Source organism: Lethenteron reissneri, chromosome 40 (assembly GCF_015708825.2).
Source record: "Lethenteron reissneri isolate LAM-NWPU_2019-01 chromosome 40, ASM1570882v1, whole genome shotgun sequence".
NCBI classification, from domain to species: Eukaryota; Metazoa; Chordata; class Hyperoartia; order Petromyzontiformes; family Petromyzontidae; genus Lethenteron; species Lethenteron reissneri.
In genome coordinates, this window is record NC_083818.1 from 11322133 (window position 1) to 11341117 (window position 18985).

Here is an 18985-nt window from a genome sequence, read left to right on the forward strand (position 1 = left end):
GCTGAGGCTAACAGCAGCGGGCGGCGATTGATGTCTGAATGGGTTCAGGACCAGGATCGCACCGACTAGTGCGATGAAGTATGATCGAACGACCTGCCAACACTCACACGCCATGGCAGGCGGGGGGAGGCTTTCGTCCAGTAGTAGACTCACAGAGGGCTGTAAAAGTAGTTTTACAAATATATTGTATTATTTTTCCCGTAATCCCATATCTACATTGTGAGAACGATGTTCTGCATCAGCGGACTGGCACCTGGTCTCAATGAATGACGCCTCTCTTGCCTATCGCGTGGCGCGCGTAACACGTGCGAGCGATAGGCTCGCGCGCTGTCTGTCCACGCTCCTCCTCCTCGTGCAGACTGTAGCGGGCCACGGCTCGGTGAGTGGGTCGGGGGGAGGGGGGCGCAGGAAGATAATCAAATCGCGACTCATCATTTCCCCTCGGCGCAGAGCCTCGACTACGCAGGCCGTTCAACATTGGCCCCAAGTCACAGACAGACAGACGGACGGGTCGGCGGGGTTGGTGTTCTTGGGTGGCCCAATCATAATCAGAATATTAATTTACACTGCAGGAGGAATCCGATGAGCTATTACGCTCTTTTCGATTTAAAGCTTTTGTGACTGCAGGGATTCATCTTCTTGGTTCTTTCGGTAAAGTCACGTAGAATGGAAATAATAAAATAATAAAAATAAAACATTATAAAATAATTCTCACGACGTTTCGGCCACAACGCAAGCAGCCGTTCTCAGGTGAAGAACAGGTCTGTCAGAAAGACAGGGTCTTTGACAGACCTGTTCTATGAAGCTCTTTTTCACAGGTGTCCAGTAGGGGCACGGGATGAGAACGTTCCAGCAACAAACAATACAACAACACGATAGGAGTGCACAGTATAAGAAAGGTAAACAAATCGCCGAAACACAAACGAATGAAACTAAAACATCCTACCAGACAGCGAACACCGATGTGTTAACTTATTTTTAAAAAAAATCAACCTGGCCACAAACGACAGCTCGACAAATGTGGCTCATCGTTGGGATAGTCACAGCAGCGAAATAATCCTGAATCGTCCCAACGCCTGTTTCTCAACGTGGAGGTCAACATGGCCGGTGGCAGCCCCGATCTCGTCAGACCTCGGAAGCCGAGCGCTGGTCGGACCTGCTGAGAGCGGCTCGATGGACGACCGCCTGTGCCTTGCCCGCTCCCTCGCCGGCCTGCGGGGTGAGAGGCACTCGAAGCGCGAGGAGTGACGGGCGGGCGAGTGGGCTGGGGGGTCTTTCGCACTTGCTCCCCCCCCACCACCACCCCCGCCACCACCACCCCCACCGTAGTTTAAGTTGAAATCGCGACACGAGAGCTGCGGCGCCTCGTTGGATCCAGAACGGTCCGGAATTCCGTCGCGGGAATTCGTTGCGGTGCGCAGCATCCACCGCGCCTGCAACGTCGTCTTAAAAAAAGCTCTTCGTAGGGCTTCAAGACTACAGGGTGCGGTGAGATAGAATCGTCACGGGTGGGCCTAACTTCGTGTCCTCTCGTGGCTGGTCGGTCAGCGCCTTACGCCGACGTGGGTTTTGATTGTCAAAAAGTAAAACCTCCCCCGCCTCCCCGCCGAGCGGAGAGCTATCGGCGTTCTGCTGCTCGCGAACGAGGCTCGCGATTCTCAGCGGACCCCCCCCCCCCAACCGCCCTCCAGCAGCGAAAGTTTACGTCTCGCCGACAATGATTAACAGGAGCGCAAGACGGGAGAAGATTTATTGCGGATTTCCAAGGTTACCGGCAAATGTACGCGCACACCAGCGCGATCGTCGCGTAATCGACGGTTACCATTGCCGCGGCCGCAGAGTTTGTTGGTAGTTTATTTGATTGCAATAAACGCAGCCGTAAATCATCGAGTCGCGGGTGACATTTGTGACCGAAAGGCAAACAACGCTAGCTCGGGTCCGCTTTCGCCATGCGCGATAATTATACCGCGGGTAGTTTGGCAGGTACGGGATTTTTAATCCATCACGGCGAGCGGGGCGGGAATTATTGTGAGCGGGCGGAATGGGAGAAACAAACAATGGGCCGCGTGTCGATCTGTAAATTCGCGTCTCTGCTGCGGCCCAGGTCGGTGAATTCGCGTCGTCGAGCGCGCGTGCAACCCCTTGGCTTGAGAGCTTCCGAGGCCTCGTGGAGCACGCGGAGTTCTGAAACTCCCTGCTTTGTTAAAGCCTTGGAACTGGACCAGGGGATGGCGATAGAGCGAGCGGATTGAATTCATCTGTGTGGAGTTTCGAGAGTAATACCCGCGGATAACGCTCAAAGCTCCGCACATGTTGATTAAACCCATGGATTAAACCCATGGATTTAATCCACTGAGCCCATGAATCCATTAATTCAATCCAGTTATCCGCTGGTTTGCTCTGGTTTCTTTCCACGTGCTCCTGAATGAAAGTGTCCCAACATACAAATGTAGGAAGCTCGTGGAAAGGTGTCGTGAGAGTCACGGAGGCTTCACCGGATATTTTGAAAAGGCATTCCCCATATAATTATAATGCAATTTGTGGGCGAATTAAGTTCAAATGAATCTGCATCTCAAGACACTGTACGGAAACTCTGTGTGTGTGCGCGCGCGTGCATTTATTTAATAAAATGAGATGCTCAGTCACAGGCTGAGAAAATAAGGAACGCATTGAGCGTGCATTCGAACAGAGGCACGGCGTCGACAGCACGGATGTCTGGTGGAAGGGAATTCCACTCGCTGGGGGGCAGCACAGGTGGAGGGGCGGCCTCCCTCGTGGCTGCGCGATGAGTGTTCCACATTTTGCGATGAAATGAAAAGTGAGAATATCAGGGCCGACATGGATCAAAGTTGAACAACTTGGTGAAAACTAATTTAACGATAAATGAGCGTGGGCACTGGTATCATCCTTACAAATGGAACCTGAGGCCGAGATGCCTCGGTGATGCTCTGGCCTTGCTCCAAATCCCTTGCGAAGTAAACCGGTAACAGGCGGTGCAACATTGACAGGATTTTTTTTTGTAAATATATAAATGACTTTCCAGCTGTCAGCTTCACCGTGATATTAATTGCATAATTACCTATTAATTTTGCTCGTGATTTTTACGGGGGGGGGCGGGGAGGGGGGTGCGAGGGGGATGAATTGGGGGGGGGGCGGAGGGGTGGGAATAAACGATCGGCTCTGATGAGTAATATCCATGCTAATGGCTGTGTGAAGGTCACGATAGCAATTTTTTTTTAATACGTGACTTATTACGTAATGGAGAAACCATCGCTTATTCACAATTATAATGCTGTGTCCTCTGCACGTGTCCACCTGAGCTTGCGTGCGCTTACACGCGCCTGTCTGTGTGTAGTGCCATAGTATCACGACGGGGCGTGGTGCTGGCCACCCACGCCCTCGTGTGCCGTGGCGGCCTTCACAGGTGCTCGCTAATAGCACTTGCCCCAATAGTCTGTTAAGGCTACACGGGGGGGGGGGTCTTTGTCTCTATGTACTATGAGCTGGATAACGTCGCCACGAACCCGGCATCCCGAGTTCGATTCCCGGCCACGGCCAAGACCACTGACGATTATCTGAACCGTTCCTGGGCCTCCCCTAGGTCAACTCAGCCTCAAAACGAGTACCTGGTTGCGGTGTGTTAAACAACGTCACTCGGGCAGACACAAGGCGGGGGCCGGGCGTGGTGCTGGTGGCCACCCCACCCTCTGGGTGGCCTGTGCCGACATCCCATCGATGCTGCTCCTCGCTCTCAGCACCTGCGCCTAGAGGGGCCCGCGAGCTCCCTCTAGCGAAGGCAATTCCGCCGACAAGCGGCGAAAGTCCGCAGTTGCAGGGCTGCGCTCTGGTACCGTTTAACAGGAGGGAGAAGAAGACGCGTGATGATTTAATAGTGGGGGGGGGGGGGGGGGGGGGGGGGGGGGGGCGGCTTTGTTAACGTAACGGAGGCGCGCGGAACGCAGGAGCCTCCTTCCAGCCATGCTCGGAGGCGGTTCGTGAAATGGTCAAGAGAGAGAGAGAACTGAGACGGATTGCATCTCATTCTGCTGTAAAAGCAGCCACCCCTGCTGCGAGTGTTGATGGCGTCACCGAGTATCCCATTTCCACTCGGATATAGGGGGAAGAAGAGAAAAAATGAATGATTTGAAAATAAATATATCGTCACACACGCGCGCAAAACACGGAGACACAAAGCCAAAGCTGCCCCGTATAGACAAAACGGACTTTGGGGCAAGTGCTTTTTTTAGCGATCTCCGTAAGAAGGCCGGCGCGGCACGCGAGGGGGTGGGTGGCCAGCACCACGCCTGGCCGCCTTTGTCTCCCCAGTGGCGACGTTTCCACACCGCGCCAGCTACCGTACGAGTTTAACGTTGAGCCGCTTGCTCGAAAATAACCAGAATAACAAGAATAGACAATTTTTTACATCGAATTCGATACTAAAACTCAACATTGCAAGAGCCGCGATGCACGTGAATAACATTAACACACAGACCACACAAACACACAGAACACACAAACACACAGAACACACAAACACACAGAACACACAAACACACAGAACGTCACGCACGCTGTTCGCAATGAGCAGCATGCGAAGCCGCTGCCGCGACCCCCCCCCCCCTCTTTACCCCCACCTCTACCGCCCCTCTACCCCCTCTCTACCCCTCTCTCTACCCCCCTCTACCCCCCTCTCTACCCCCCCCCTCTCTACCCCCCCCCTCTATACCCCCCCTCTCTACCGCCACCTCTACCCCCCCCTCTACCCCCCCTCTACCCCCTCTCTCTACCCACCTCTACCCCCCTCTACCCCCCTCTACCCCCCCCTCTCTACCCCCCCCCATACCCCCCTCTACCCCTTCCTCTCTACCCCTCACCTCTACCCCCCTCTCTACCCCCCTCTACTCCCACCTCTACCCCCCTCTACCCCCCCCCCTCTATACCCCCCTTCTCTACCCTCACCTTTACCCCCCCCCTCTCTACCCCCCTCTACCCCCCTCTCTACCCCCCCCCCCTTCTCTACCCCACCGCTAAGCCCGCACGCTCCTCGCCCAACAACCACAAAACCCCTCGATCTAGTAAGCCCCCCCCCCTGCCCTCCCCTTGCCCCACTGCCCCCCTAATCGGGTGGCACCGCCGCGCGAGTGTATGGGCACGGGGAGGGCGCGGGGAGGGCGCGGGGAGGACGCGCGCCGTGAATTTGTATTGGGACGGCACCGGGCGCGCGTTCAAGTCCCGCACCGGGCCGGGTTCGCCCGTCAGACCTCGCGTCGAAATGATTCGTGCCCCACCTTGTCACGCGACATGCGATCGCAGCATACATCACCCTGTTACAGGGCGGCGGCGGCGGCGGCGGTGGCGGGGGAGGGTTGCGAAGGGAGAAAGGGGGCGGCCAGAGAGCGAGCGAGAGCGAGAGACCCCTTCTAGTCCATTAGAGAGTGAATTAAAGATGATCTAAAGAGCTATTAATCACGCTGACAAAATGTGGTGGGCAGCGTAGTGGGGCCCCCACCACCAATCACCTCCACCAGCAACCCACCCACCCCCCAATAACGCCACGGTGTGCTCCGAGGGGAAATCTGGAGGGTGGTACGAGAGCGAGACCCACCCCCCCACTCCCCCCGTGTGATTGGTGAGAGAGTAAACAAATAAACGAGGCAGGAGGAGGAGAGGGGGGGGGGCTAATCGTCGCTACAAAACAGCCGTGCTAAGTCGTGCAAGAGAAACCAAAAATTGTGCGCACAAACAAACATCGCCCCGAGCGCGACGAATCTCATCGCCGCCGCGCTCGTTTCAACGTTTTTGTTTATTTATCGCCATTGGCCGCGCCAAACCCCCGACGACTTGGGTTGCAAAAGGGGGTCAAGTGGCATTTCTAGGTGACAGGAGGCGCGCGCGTGTGTGTGTGTGTATAAATATGTCTATTCAAGGCTCGCTGCTTCAATGTACATGCATGTCTTGATAACGCTGAGCCGGCTGTGCGCCCGTTGTTTGTTCGTTTGCCATCGTTACGACGCGGGGGTTTGCCGCATTGCCTGAAGCGCTTTGCCATAGAGGCTACTCGCTAACAGCACTTGCCCCAACAATCTGTTATAAAAGGTATAGGGGGATATTTGTATCTTGTTGTTGGTATTTCGTGATTAAGATGGGCAGTCCCTTTTTACGGAACGTGAAACATTCTGAATTCGAAAAATAAAGCGAAGCAACTGCCCTTGAAAAAATATAATTTAAACAAGCTAATGCTTGTTTATTTTTACATTTATAGCGTTGTTCATGAAAATTACATCCCACAATTGTTGATTAGGACCCACAGACCAAGCCGTGGAAGATGGCCAGGCGGTGAGCCGGCGGCCCCCAACAACAATTGCTCTGCAGTTCTCTACATATCAAGATGTTTTCGGCCAATTATTGCTGCACCCGGAGAAAAATCCGCGCGCGTGAGGGGGCAATACTCTATCCCGCACAGAAGGGACAGATTACACGAGTCCACACTTTGCTCTACTGCTTTCTGCTGGCGAGCCAGAGTATTGCACCTCGATCAATGCTCCACAGTAAGCCAGTCATCAGTGCGTGATCCACCAACCACGGCTGCTGCCTCCACAGTGCTGAATGTACTGGCAGCCACGTGCATAGGCACCACCGCCCGCGTAAGACGATGTTCAGGCGATGGCATAACAACGTGGAGGTGGAAGAAGGTAAAGACGCAGCCTCACAATTGCTCGCTTACGCTCCAGGAAGCTGGAGTGGAGGTCCTTGGTCTACTCTTCCATTCCATTGCCACCTCTTCCACGCTGGTTAGGCGCCTTGGTAGATGTCGGGGTACCCATACTGTCACCCCCATCAAACACAGCCTGCCGATCGACTAACTGCAGAGGATTAATGAAAACCGCTGGGTTGAGAGAGGTGGTAGTGGGGTGGGGGGTATTGGAGTATTTAAGAAACTTGCACCATCGTTTCAACTGCCACGCCGGGAGATCATGTCAGTGGCGCCGCAAACCATTAGGCCATCAACAGATGACTACCGCAAAAAATCTTACCAGAACTATAGCAATTTGTAGCGAATAGTTGAGTCGATTGTAAACATTTCCTTACTTCTTTTATCCCACCCTTCCCCGCCTCTTGTATTAAAGACACAGCGATACATCTTTGTGATTCTTTTCAAAATATCCAGCAACGTCTCGGTCACAAATTCGGATCCGCGACTCGAAGCCCCGCACGTGACGGGGCGGTGGGGACGCGAATGTCCGTCCCCGACCGCCCTCGCGCAAAAGCAAGAACACCACGGCTCGGAGGGCTTGCAAAGTGGGTGACGATGGTGGTGGTGGTGGTACAGCGCTGCACAAAGAACGCACATCTCAACCTGAAATCCCCGGCTCTCCCCCCCCCCTTCTCCTCCCAGTGTGGGTTAATATTGATTATTAATATTATTCATCATCTTTCAGAAACGTCTATTAGCTTCCAGGGCCCCATGGGTGACGTTCGCTTGAAAGGTGTAATGAATAGATGTCTAGTGGCGGCATCCTTCGGGAAGGCTTGAGCACGGGGAGGGGATGAGAGAGAATTGGGGGGGGGGGATAGGGGGAGAGGAGGGCTGGCGGAGAAAGGGAGCGAGAGAGAAGGGGGAGAGAGACTTTGACTTTTAAAACCAATTTTATTGCTGCCACCAGCAATAGCTCTGGAGCCGCTTTCGATACGGGATCAGCGCCGTCGAGTCGAGCAACGTCGCGATTGCAAGCGGCGGCACGTGCGCCACACCGCCACGCGCAATGCAAGCACCGTGTAGAGTTAACTGGTCATAACGTGAAAGTCAGTGCGCCGTTTGTGTTGGTGCAGAGGGCTTCGGCAGTGTGCGTGCCGGTGGCCCTGGCGTGGATTGTGCACGGGCCAATAAAACCGTCGCCCAGCTTTGTGGAGAGGCTTTCGTTTTGTTGTTGGGCGAGCCGGAGTGGGCAGCGTCCGAAGGGCCTCGCTGGTCGGGCGGCAGCAGCGGCGCGTGGAACAATGAGGGAGGGAGGGAGGGGAGGGGAGTGGATTGTAACCAACGGTGAACACGACAATGGCACCTCGTAAATTGTGTTTTTATGAACTCGCCATCGTGCTACCGTATGATTGTTTAATAGACTCGTCAACACCGCTATTCCCAAAGCAATTCGACGTTTGTACAAACCTTATTGTATAAAGAACAATGTTGTGCTAAGTTGGGAAAAAAATCAATGCATTATTTGTATTGTATGTTTAAAATAATAATAATTATAATAACTAAGCCAATATACTGCTGTAAAGCGTCGCCTTGCCGTGTTTGGTCATAGGTGGTTGCTTGACCATGACCTCATCACGTTGGTTTCTTGTAGATTGAAGGGTTTGCCCAAGATCCGTTCAGGTATCACTCACCGCTGACGTTAGCCATGACGGGGAATTGAACTCAGGTCGCCACGTTCATAAAACAGTGTGCAGACCGTCAATTTCCCGTCCACGCCCGGTTCTGCTATGTGACACAATCACACTCGGACCAAGCATTAACATTGCTGATTAAACATTGCGTGGACGTCTGTGAGCAATTGCCAATGATTTTAATAAGAACCATAGACATCACAAAAAACAATAACTCTTTTTACGATATTGGTAACAAGAAAATCTGTATGTTGAACTTATTTTGCTTGGGAAGGACAATAAACTAAACACAAAAAGCAGTTATAAAGAAATGAGGTTAAATCTAGATTTAAAATCGCACAGCTCCAGTGGCTTCCTAATATCGGAAAGAAGAACGTTCCAGACGGCCGGAAGAAGTGCATCTGAAAGCTCGCGATGCGGTGGCTGTCTTTGTTCGATAGCTGGCCAAAAGCCACTGCGAGGATGGCCGGGGTTCGCGTGATGGTTTATGTTTTATTCGGTCTCCTAATAGAGACTTTAAAATGCCACTGATGTCCTCATTCGCCACCTTACTAAGTAAAGCACTATGTGCGGAATATCAGGCAAATGTCAAACTTCCTCCTCGATATGTCATCCAGTTTAGCACCATCTTTGTGTGACCAACCCCATGTCCTAGTCTCTTCTTATTTAATTTAAACTACAACATTTTATATTTTATTTTACCAGCTATTTTTCAGAAGCGACCTGGCCACAAATGATAGCTCAATGAAGTGGCTTATGACGTGGATATTTATAGCAGCCACATACTCTAAAACGCACGCTTATACATGTGGAGGGGAAAAATCAGAGGACCCGGAAAAAAACACACGCGACCACGGGGAGAGACACGCCAATTTCAAATATACAGGCTTCAGGGTTGGGATTGAACCCACGACCTCCTGTATACTAGGCGAGGTAGTTAACATCTCGCCACAGTGGAGGCCATTCAAAAGAGTTCACTCACACGAGGCACAGCTTGGCACAGCAACGTGCCTATTATTGTCATTCTTTGTTAGTGAAACAAGTGATAAAATGGTTGTATGTTCAACTTCTTTTGCACCATGCTAATCGGCGGTGTGATTATAATAAAAAAAATCGTAATAATTATTTTATATTAAAACAAATTACAGCCCTTTGTCAATCCACTCCTGGATAAAATATTCCTCGAGTAGGTAATTGGGATTGTTTGACCATACTTCACCACCCTGGGTCAGTAGGGGCCAGGGAGGCAGGACTGGTTAAAACATCGCTTACGTTATCTACTGGCCAGGACTCTAACTCGGGCTCACATACGGTCGTGGGGCAGTAAGCTAACCACTGCACCACCGCTCTTCCACCCTTGACCCCCCCCCCCCCACCGATCCTAAGTGAATAACGTTTGAAACATTTATTTTGATTCTCGTCGTAGTGCGTTTCAGCCGAACGTTGAAACTTTAACTTAATTTGCTTTTATCAAGAACATTCACTTTGAAACTTCTCGTTTTTTTCCCCTCCGATGCACGCCGCTCTTACCCCAATCCGAACGGCTCACCCCATGTGGATCTTGTCAGATGCTCGCTGCTCGGCTTGATGGCAGGGGCTGAGAAGTCTGCAAAGATGGACCGCCGACTTTGCTCATAGCGGGGGGGGGGGGGGGATCGTGAATTGATGGGGGGGGGGGTATAGATCTGCGTCTTTCTCACTTGTCACGTTAATTGTTCCATGGGTTTTTTTTTTTTCCCCGGCTCGCAAAGACCTGCACTTTCCCGCACGCTGTGCGTCTCTCTGGCACAGGCAGCACCCCCGTCGCGCCACGTCTCGTCCCCCCCGCCCGCCCCCGGCGTGTCAGCCGGAGATCTTAATCTGTTCGTTGTCGTCTTGAGGCCCCGACGATCCCTGACACCGCCGGGCTGGATGGGGACCTAGCGGGAGGGCCACGTAGCAGCAGCAGCAGCCAAAAAGTAAAAGAAAAACCTCGTCCCAGCCAGCGATCAACAGTCGGCCGCTCTCGCCAGCGCGCCCATCAATATTTCACCGAGCGGGAGAGAAACGAGGGCTTTCTATTTTTTAGTCGTCTCGTCAATTTGCTTCTTTTTTTTCCACATTACCTGTTCACGTAAGTTGTGCTCCGAGTGGGGGGAGAGAGGAATCTAGAGCAGGGCCGTGGATTTGTAACAAAAGTAGTGCGTTTCCAACAATCAGCGGCTTAATTGAAGTTAAATGGACGCAGCACTTTAAGATATTTGCATAATTGGCTTCGTTGAAATGGAATAAATATTTGTAATTTCCAATTTACCCTCTGAGATTGCTGTAACAAGCCGTTAATTCCACAGAGTTGTCTCTCTGGCCAGTCACCTATGCCGCAAACGACTGTGTGCGTGGATGTTAATTTTCCGATGAATCTGCTGCAAGTGTTTATTGGGTTATGCGATGCACGAGTAAAAACACGTTCAAAATCAGGCCGTCCAGTAGGAGGTTGCAGTTGAAAGGGAGACGGAATGATTCCGTCTGCCAACCTCTGACAAATGACTCCCCTGGTCCTTCTTTGGGCCATTGGGCCAACAATGATTCGTTGCTCCGACAATCGCGTGGCAAACGCTAACAGTGACTTTTCTTTCAACGTTTCACTTCTAGGTCACGTATATTTATGATGGCCAAGAGTCACCGTGGCAGCTGCTTATGAGAGGAATGTCATTTAAAGGAAGGCATTATCATTTAAAGGAGGGCATTATCGTTTTGAACAACAACAACAAAACCAGTGTCGTATGAAATGTCTACGGAATATGAGACGAGATATGATGTGTGTCTATTAAACGCGAAGCCTACTGAGCGTTTTGGAGGTGAGCATTACCCATGGTGAGTTGGGGCGCTACGGTGGTGACGTTATCTCCCTCACCTAGTATACAAAAGGTCGTGGGTTCGATCACAATCCTGATGCCTGCATATTTGGAGTTTGCGTGTCTCTCTCCCCGTGGTCGTATGAATTTTTTTTCCGGGTCCTCCGTTTTTTTTTACCTTCACATTTAGAATCAACATCACGCCTTTTAGAGTATTTGGTTGCTATAAATGTCCACTTGATGATAAGCCAATTCATTGCACTATCATTTGTGGCCAGGTCTCTTCTGAAAAGAGCTACATAGCTCAGTGGGCCTTTCCAGGTAAAACAAATATAAAATAGTTTTAGTTGAGTAACATTTTCCACCCCACCTGGCACCGGCAACCCCCGTCGGCTTCACGGTTTATCTGCTTCTCTCGTCCGTATTTTCCGCTTGCCCAAACCGCTTCGTACGTTTCCGTATAAACGTTTTGCTTGATGTCTTTTGTTTTAATAATTCAACATTATTTCCCGGTGAGACTTAAAAGCTTCCTTCTCCCTCCCATCCCCCTCCCCTCCCCCAAGAGAAACCACGTGTCAAACTTTATAACGGCATCAAAACCCAAAGAAAAAATTAAATACGCAACACAATATAATGAAGATGATCGCACACGTGTGGAATGAGGCAAAGACTGAGCGGTGCGATTCCCAGCGAGTGATATTCCCAAAGGGGTGCATTCAACGCGGCCATGGGCAGGCATCTGAGAAATGTAAAAAAATAATGTAACGGATATGTTTGTGAAATTGACAGCCATGTTGCATTTATGAATCCACACCATTTTGATTCACATCACGACAATTCTGAGCGTCGTTGTGGAGAATAATCAGAAGACTACCTCTCGATCCCATCTGTCCCTTTACGCAAATATATATATACAATTATTATTTTACACATTTCATCAGCACAAGCAAAACTCTGGGCAAATGTTTATAGTTAGTATCTATAACAAATATAGGTTGAGGCTGGTGATTTGTGCTTCTTGCACCCATTAACCTGCTCAACACAGACAGTGACTCCCTCTGTTTATGGTATGAATCATTATTGAGAATTCCTGGTAACAGGGCACCCCCATTCTGCTCTGCTGCCCCAATGTTCGGGAACTGCCTTCCCATAACCACCCATGCTCTCGACTCCCTGCCCCCCTCCCCCTGTTCAAGTTCAGGCACAAGACCTTGCCCTTTATTGGTCCATCTATAACTGGCTGCCACTCTCTCTGTCTACAAAATAAGAGCCCACTGTTTCTGTAAAGCATCTTAAGATGGGGTCATATTTATATGCTATATAAATCCACGTATTGTGCACAAGTGTTCGGAGACGTTTCTGAGAATAAGCACAATTTGAAGACGTGATTATTATGACTGTTTTTAAAAGTAAGTGGGCTTGAGCAGAAGATGTCGCTAGAAGGGATGATGGCGGGTGGTCGAGAATAGAGACGGACTGGTAGCCAAAGGAGTTACCATTCCTAAGAGGACATCTCCCGCGGAGATGGAGCGACTAAATTGGCTCAAGTTTGGATGCTATAGGTAGATTGTCACATCACAAGATCGTGATCGATGGGTGACGGCTTGCGGAAGCTTGCATCCAGCAGTAGATGCATCATTGCTGATAATGATTGTATAATCACGCTCCCGATTGCCTACCACCACCACCCTCTAATACCACCACCTTCACTCCGAATTGACAGCCAAACTTTGCACCCCCCTCCGTGTCCCCACAGCGGCCGAGATGATGAGCGACGTCATCGCCGTGTCGGAGGAGGTCGCTTACGAGCACTGCGACGATGACGACGAAGACCACGTCAACGATGAGGACAACATCGACAACATCAACAACAACGGCAGCGGCAACAGCAGAGCAGATATCGGCCGGACGGTTTTCGTCGAATCCTCCGAACCGGAGGCTCACGATCGCTTCACTCCTCCGCCACTACCCCAGCATCGACTGCACCACGATCACCACCACGAGCATCGCCACGATCATCACCACGAGCACCACCACGAGCACCAGCAGGAGCAGCAGCAGGAGCAGCTGCAGGCAGTGTCGGAGCAATCGGAGGCGGCAGCGGTGGGGGGGGCGGCTTCGGCGACCCAGGTGTTCGTGGTGGACGAAGCGCCGGTGCCCCGGGAGCTGGAGGTGCGCGAGTCGAGCGAGAGCGGCGCGGGGCTGCGCGTGTGGGCGCGCGGGGGCATCGCGTCGGGCAAGCGCTACGGGCCGTACCCGCCCCACGCTGCCCGGACCCAGCACCTGGACGACCTCCGCCGCTGCTGGGAGGTGAGCACGGACGGCGTGAGTGGTGCGAGCGGTGGCTGCGGCGTTCGAGGCCGAACCCTCGCGTGTCGTTTATCGTGGATGTACCGACGTTTTAGAGTGCCACGTGCTTGGAAGATTCCTGAGTTCCGCGACGTTTTGCACGTTAGGCTGATCAACCGGCGGCTTAGCCTGAGAACGTATCGGAGGGTACTTGTGATCATGTTTTGATGGTTGACGCGCTTTACCAATGAGCCAGCCAAATGGGTTCGTCTCTTCCAAATCTACCTTGGCTGTGGTGCATCATGAAGGTATGGAAATAATTTAAAAGCCTACTGCTACATCAGTTTTTTTTTTCCCAGCTCTTTTGTGCCGTTCTCTGTTGTGTGTTTCCGGTTGTGCCGCGCGTTGTGTTCTGCACGATGTCCGACGCTTCTCTCCACGTGCCTGCGAGATTCTTTACGAACCAATTTGAGCTGCTCACTTTCTTGCCTATCGGGAGTCAAGACCCGGAAATGCCAGCGGCAGCCGGTAGCGCCGTAGAGTCGTGGTGATAACATGAGCTGCTCTGTGCAGTTCCTGAAGAAGCTCCCCCAGCACGTGGAGCGAAACGTCGGACGTACTGCCGAACGACGCACGGTACGACACGAGCAGCGTGATCTTCCTGGCAACCATCCATCGTTTTCCTTGTCTTCTTGTTCTCATCATTTTATAAGCACAATATTTTTTAGAGTGAATATTGATACGAGGTGGCTGTGTGGCCTGGAGAGCACAGAGCTGACAAACACCACCTTAGGTCCTGGGATTTGAGTCTGGGTTGTGGCCACCCGTGTGTTTACACTGAGGTGTGAATCATCATGAGGTGATGGTCTGAGCCCTGTCATTAAATCACCTCCGATTTAGCGCGGTTTCGTCTACATACTGTGCAAAAGAAGTCCCACAGGTAAGGCCCACTGAGCGATCTAGCTCTTTTTCAGAAGCGACCTGGCCACAAATGATATCTCAACGAAGTGGCTTATCATCACGTGGACGTTTATAGCAGCAGCCAAATACTGTAAATCTAATTTTGCCGAGGTCCCAGCGAACCAGAACTTGCTGTCGCTTTCTAACTAGCTTCACCTGACCCCTGAATCTCCGAGTCCCCCTCAGGTGTTCACTAACATTATGTTACACGTCCATCGCAACATTTGCTTTGAGTTTGAGTCATTCACCTCCTCACGCCTCGACGGGAACAGCCAAGAGGAAGGAGGGGGGGGGCGGCCCGAGATGAGAGATGTTTCACGCTGCCATGGCCGCCATGGCCGCCCGTTCACGTGATTTCCTAAAACAATGAAAGAGAAGGCGACAAAAGGGAGACGACAGGTGCCATTGTCCGCGCAGCGTGTGGGCGTCGTGAGAGCGGTGTCCGCCCGCTTCCGAGAATGTGTTTCAATTTCAAAAACAAGGTGGCATGAGAAAGAGAGACAGAAGCAGGTGATGTTGTGGTGCCACGGACAATGTCCCTTTGCGAAGTCTCCAGTCACTGTAAAAGATGACGCATCCTTCCCCTCTGTGGTCGTGCAGAAATGGTGTTGAAATGATAGTGCACGGTTTTCAAAGGTGCAACAGCATCAACAACGTAAAAAGAAACAATGCAAACGTTTATCGTCACCACCTTCCTTTGCACTGCAACAAAAAGAGTGTTAAAAAGGGAAGGCCTCACTCAGATGGGATTATCACCTTACGGGTGCGGCTATCTTGTATGTTTTTCTTTTTTATCAAACCCACAAATGTGAGTGGCCTAACATGGGTCCAAAGAGCCTACACTAGGCCCAACACAATTTGACACGTGGAGACAGACCCCTTTTATAACCCACAGCATTAACCACCGTTGTGCAAACTGATTCCTTTATTCAAGGTCTGGCAGACCTCTCTTTGAAAACAAGTGGCCTGGACTCTGTCCGTGAGATCTACACGGCCAAATCCGGTTCAGATGAAGTGTGACCACTTCAAGAAAATGCTGCTGTTAAACACTGGTCTGGAAGAAGCTTAACCTGCATGATCAACTGAAAGAAAATACAGGAATTTGTATGAAGAAAATTTGAAGTATATTAGTTAGTTGGGCCCTGATGGCAATACGCTCGACTCGCACAGAGCCCCCCTCAGCTCTGATTAGGATTTTAGCCACCCTGAATTGTCCCATGAACGTTCTCTCATCCAAGTAAATCGGTCCTTGTGAATCTACAACTCTCCACGGGGACATTAAAACTCCCCGGTATTTTTTTTCGTATCAGTTGCGCAATGGAGACAGCGCACGCCGCACACGTGACTCTCAACTCTTCCCAGTGTTGCGAGATGCTCTCTGCTCCTCATGCCATGGATACGCTCCCAGCTTTTGTGTACCTCAGTGCTGACAGCCCTAATCCTCGATGTGGCCTTGCCAATAGTGTGCCTGTGGTGGCAGGGACCGGTAAGTCGCTGGTACTTGGGGTCGTAATTACGGGGTGGGGGGCTGAGCTGGGTTTGGTTGCGGGGGGAGGATGGGAATGGGGGGGGTTGTTGAGATTTGGTGGGGGGAGGGGGACAGCTGCTCCTGATATGAGCTTCCGCACGGTGCTCATGGCCCCGTGTGACCTCGAGGCTTTAATTATGAGGCTGTCAAAATAAACAGAGGGTGACCCCGGGCCATTGGCAGGCCTCAGCTGCCAGACGTCTGCGCTGCCCAGACGCAGCAAATTCCTCTCCAAATTGCATGATTTGCTCGTCTGCGAAACAGCGCGTCTATGCCTTTCTCTCTCTCTCTCTCGCTTTTTTTGTTTCTACTCATTTAATTATGCAATCACACGATCGCTTGCGTGCACACGCTCGTGGGGATCTCAGAAGTTTTTGAGAGGTAAATGGTGTCCGTTTTATTTATATTAAGAGAAAATAACCTTAATTACGTCGTAAAAATTTGCTTCAGGTTCTTAAATCGGCACTCCAGTTCATACATTGTTGGTTCGGATCCTCTGTGGGCTAAGAGTGGCGATAATTGATAGCCAAGGACATGTCGGTATTTTCTCTCGACACACAGTGGTTCTGCTAGATCGTCTGTAGGGGATACAGTGTTGCCCCCTCGCATGCGTGTGACTTTTCTCCGGGCACTCAGGTTTCAACCCCGCACGTACACTATCATTAATTGGCTGAAAACATCTTTAGATATAGATGACCGCAGAGCTTGGGCAATTGTTAACGGCGGCTCAGCCGAGCGGCTTCTGCTGTGCTTCACCGCTTGTCATTGTGGTTCCTTCCTCGCGCCTACCCGAGTCCGTTCCGTCTCGAGCGAGCGAGCGAGCGAAACGCTGCGCGGAGCCGCGCTCCAAAGGCAAACTTATCTATGGCTTGTTTTTTGTGGCTGCTCGCTGTTGGTGGGGGGAGAAACTTGGCGATATTAAATACATAATAAGGCCGCAGCGTTGAGGCCACGCCACACAGCACCCAGGGCCGTGGTAACGTAATTCCGCACTCACTTCGGTTTATTTTTTGTTGCCCTTATCTGGTTTGAATGCAATCGGGAGCTGAAATCAGTCCCCCCAATTGAGGCTAAAGAATCAAAAGAGAATGAAGATGGAGAGCAAGGTTTGATCGTATCGTCGGCTGCGTTTTATTATCATGATCTCTCCGCTAAAATTCATTAATTAAGTGTGGAAAGTCCACGGGGGGTGGGGAGGTAAGCAAAAAGAAAGTTCCCACAAAGCTGGGACAACACTGACAAGCTGTCAGGGTTGTCCTTTATTAATCCGGCGCAAAGTATTTCCTTAATTTATTTTGGAGAGGGCCCCAGTCGTCGGAGGAGGAAGAAAGCGTCCCTTTGTAAACCCGGAGTGGATCGAGATTTCTCGCCGTTGGGGCCCGCCCGGTTTTCCGGCAGCTGTGACGGACGCCGCGAGTTTGAGTGAATTTCTCGGGACCCACTTGAGCCTGGAAATTGGCGTGTAGAGGAGGAGGAAAAACCCCTGCCCACCCTCCACAAGGATGAGGAATGTCATCGCGTGGGCCCAATCGTCCCAAATAGCGGGGTCACGTTGGAACTCTCGACGTGTTTGAGGAACGAAGCTTGCTGGTGAGATTGCTGCTTTAAGCCTACACGATTCATCTACACGTGGTTAATTCACGTATGTATGTCTGTCTGTTGAACTTCTTTTGCACCGTACGCAGCCAACCGCATTGACGAGATGTTTACTACTTCATCTGCTATGCAGGAGGGTCGTGGGTTCAATCCCGTCCGTGATGCTTGCTGTATATTTGGAGTCGGCGTGTCTCTCTCCCTATCATTATGTGATAGCCAGGTGGCTTCTGAAAATTAGCTCAGTGGGCCTTACATGCTAAAATAAACGTAAGTTTAGTTTTTAGTTCAGTTTAACCGTGCGAGTTAAATTCTTCTTTTGCCAGCGGTCGACGCGATCGCGTGTGTTATCGCCGCTGCTCCTCGCAGAGGCTTGCGGTTGTAATCCGGCAGGCTGCCCCCCGGTCAATGCTGCCGTTGTGTTCAGCATAAAGTAAAGATGCCTGGGTAGGCGGTTGCGCGAAGAAGGTCGGGCCGTTGTGTGCTACCGTCATGGTCCAATTTAGAAGAATTGTTCTGAATTGACTCTATTGGCAAACAGAGGAATCGTCACGCCCGCTGCTGTCGCCCCGTGAAAACTTGGCGCAGGGCCCTCTCGAAAAGGATCGTTGAGGCGCCAGGCTCTCCTGCATAAACAAGCGTAATAGTTACGGAAGGCGAATGCCCAAAATCTATTTACTGACGAGTAATAACGAGAATGGCTCTATACGCAGAGGAAGTCGACGTTGAATGTGGAATTCCCGTTGAATCCGACAGGATTACTTTGGGATTCCTGCAGGATCTGTTTTGGTCTCTTATGAGATCCCACAGGAATATTAGGTTCTCGTTTTAACAAACAGGATGTCCTTCTCGCAATTGACTTAATTTATTAACCCCTGACCCTCAGCTGACACCACCGTATATCCGTATACTGGCCAAACTCCTCAAGTACAACGAATGCAACAGTTCCTCATCAATGGTCTCCCATCGTCACGATCATCAATTCTGGCACCAAATCGCACTTCTCACAAGCGTGGCAACAAGTCCCCCGAGTGCCCCACGGGTTGAAGTCTCAAAGTTGACGCTGAGTAACTGTCGCAGCACCCGACCAAGAGAGTTTGGTCACTGGCCCTGATGGTTTCCTGTCGTCAGATTACAGACAGCGAAGCAGAGTTGAGCCTGGAAATTGGTTTGATGGGGAACGACCATGCTTAACATATTGTCGTACGACTGCAAGTTGTTGTACTCGTTATGCTCCTTATCCTTAACCAACCCATCCAGCCTGGTGAAGTATGGTCAAAGACGGTTACCTCCCAACTACCCTCGTCTGATGGTGGATCGACAAAACTGCTGTAAACGTACACGGCGATGTGTAACTCCGTCGTCGGAGTTATTCGAACGATTGTGAATTCTC

General features: G+C 51.2%; 1 protein-coding gene across 6 annotated transcripts in view; it reads left to right on the forward strand.

The window, feature by feature from the left end:
• The window catches only part of LOC133352518 (MDS1 and EVI1 complex locus protein EVI1-A-like), a 258386-nt gene that overhangs the window by 81923 nt on the left and 157478 nt on the right, over window positions 1-18985 (forward strand). For all 6 annotated transcript variants that reach the window (XM_061568213.1, XM_061568214.1, XM_061568215.1 and 3 more), the window contains exon 2: window positions 12979-13532. In XM_061568213.1, coding sequence (XP_061424197.1) covers window positions 12979-13532 — 554 coding nt within the window. The remainder of the gene's footprint in view (window positions 1-12978; window positions 13533-18985) is intronic.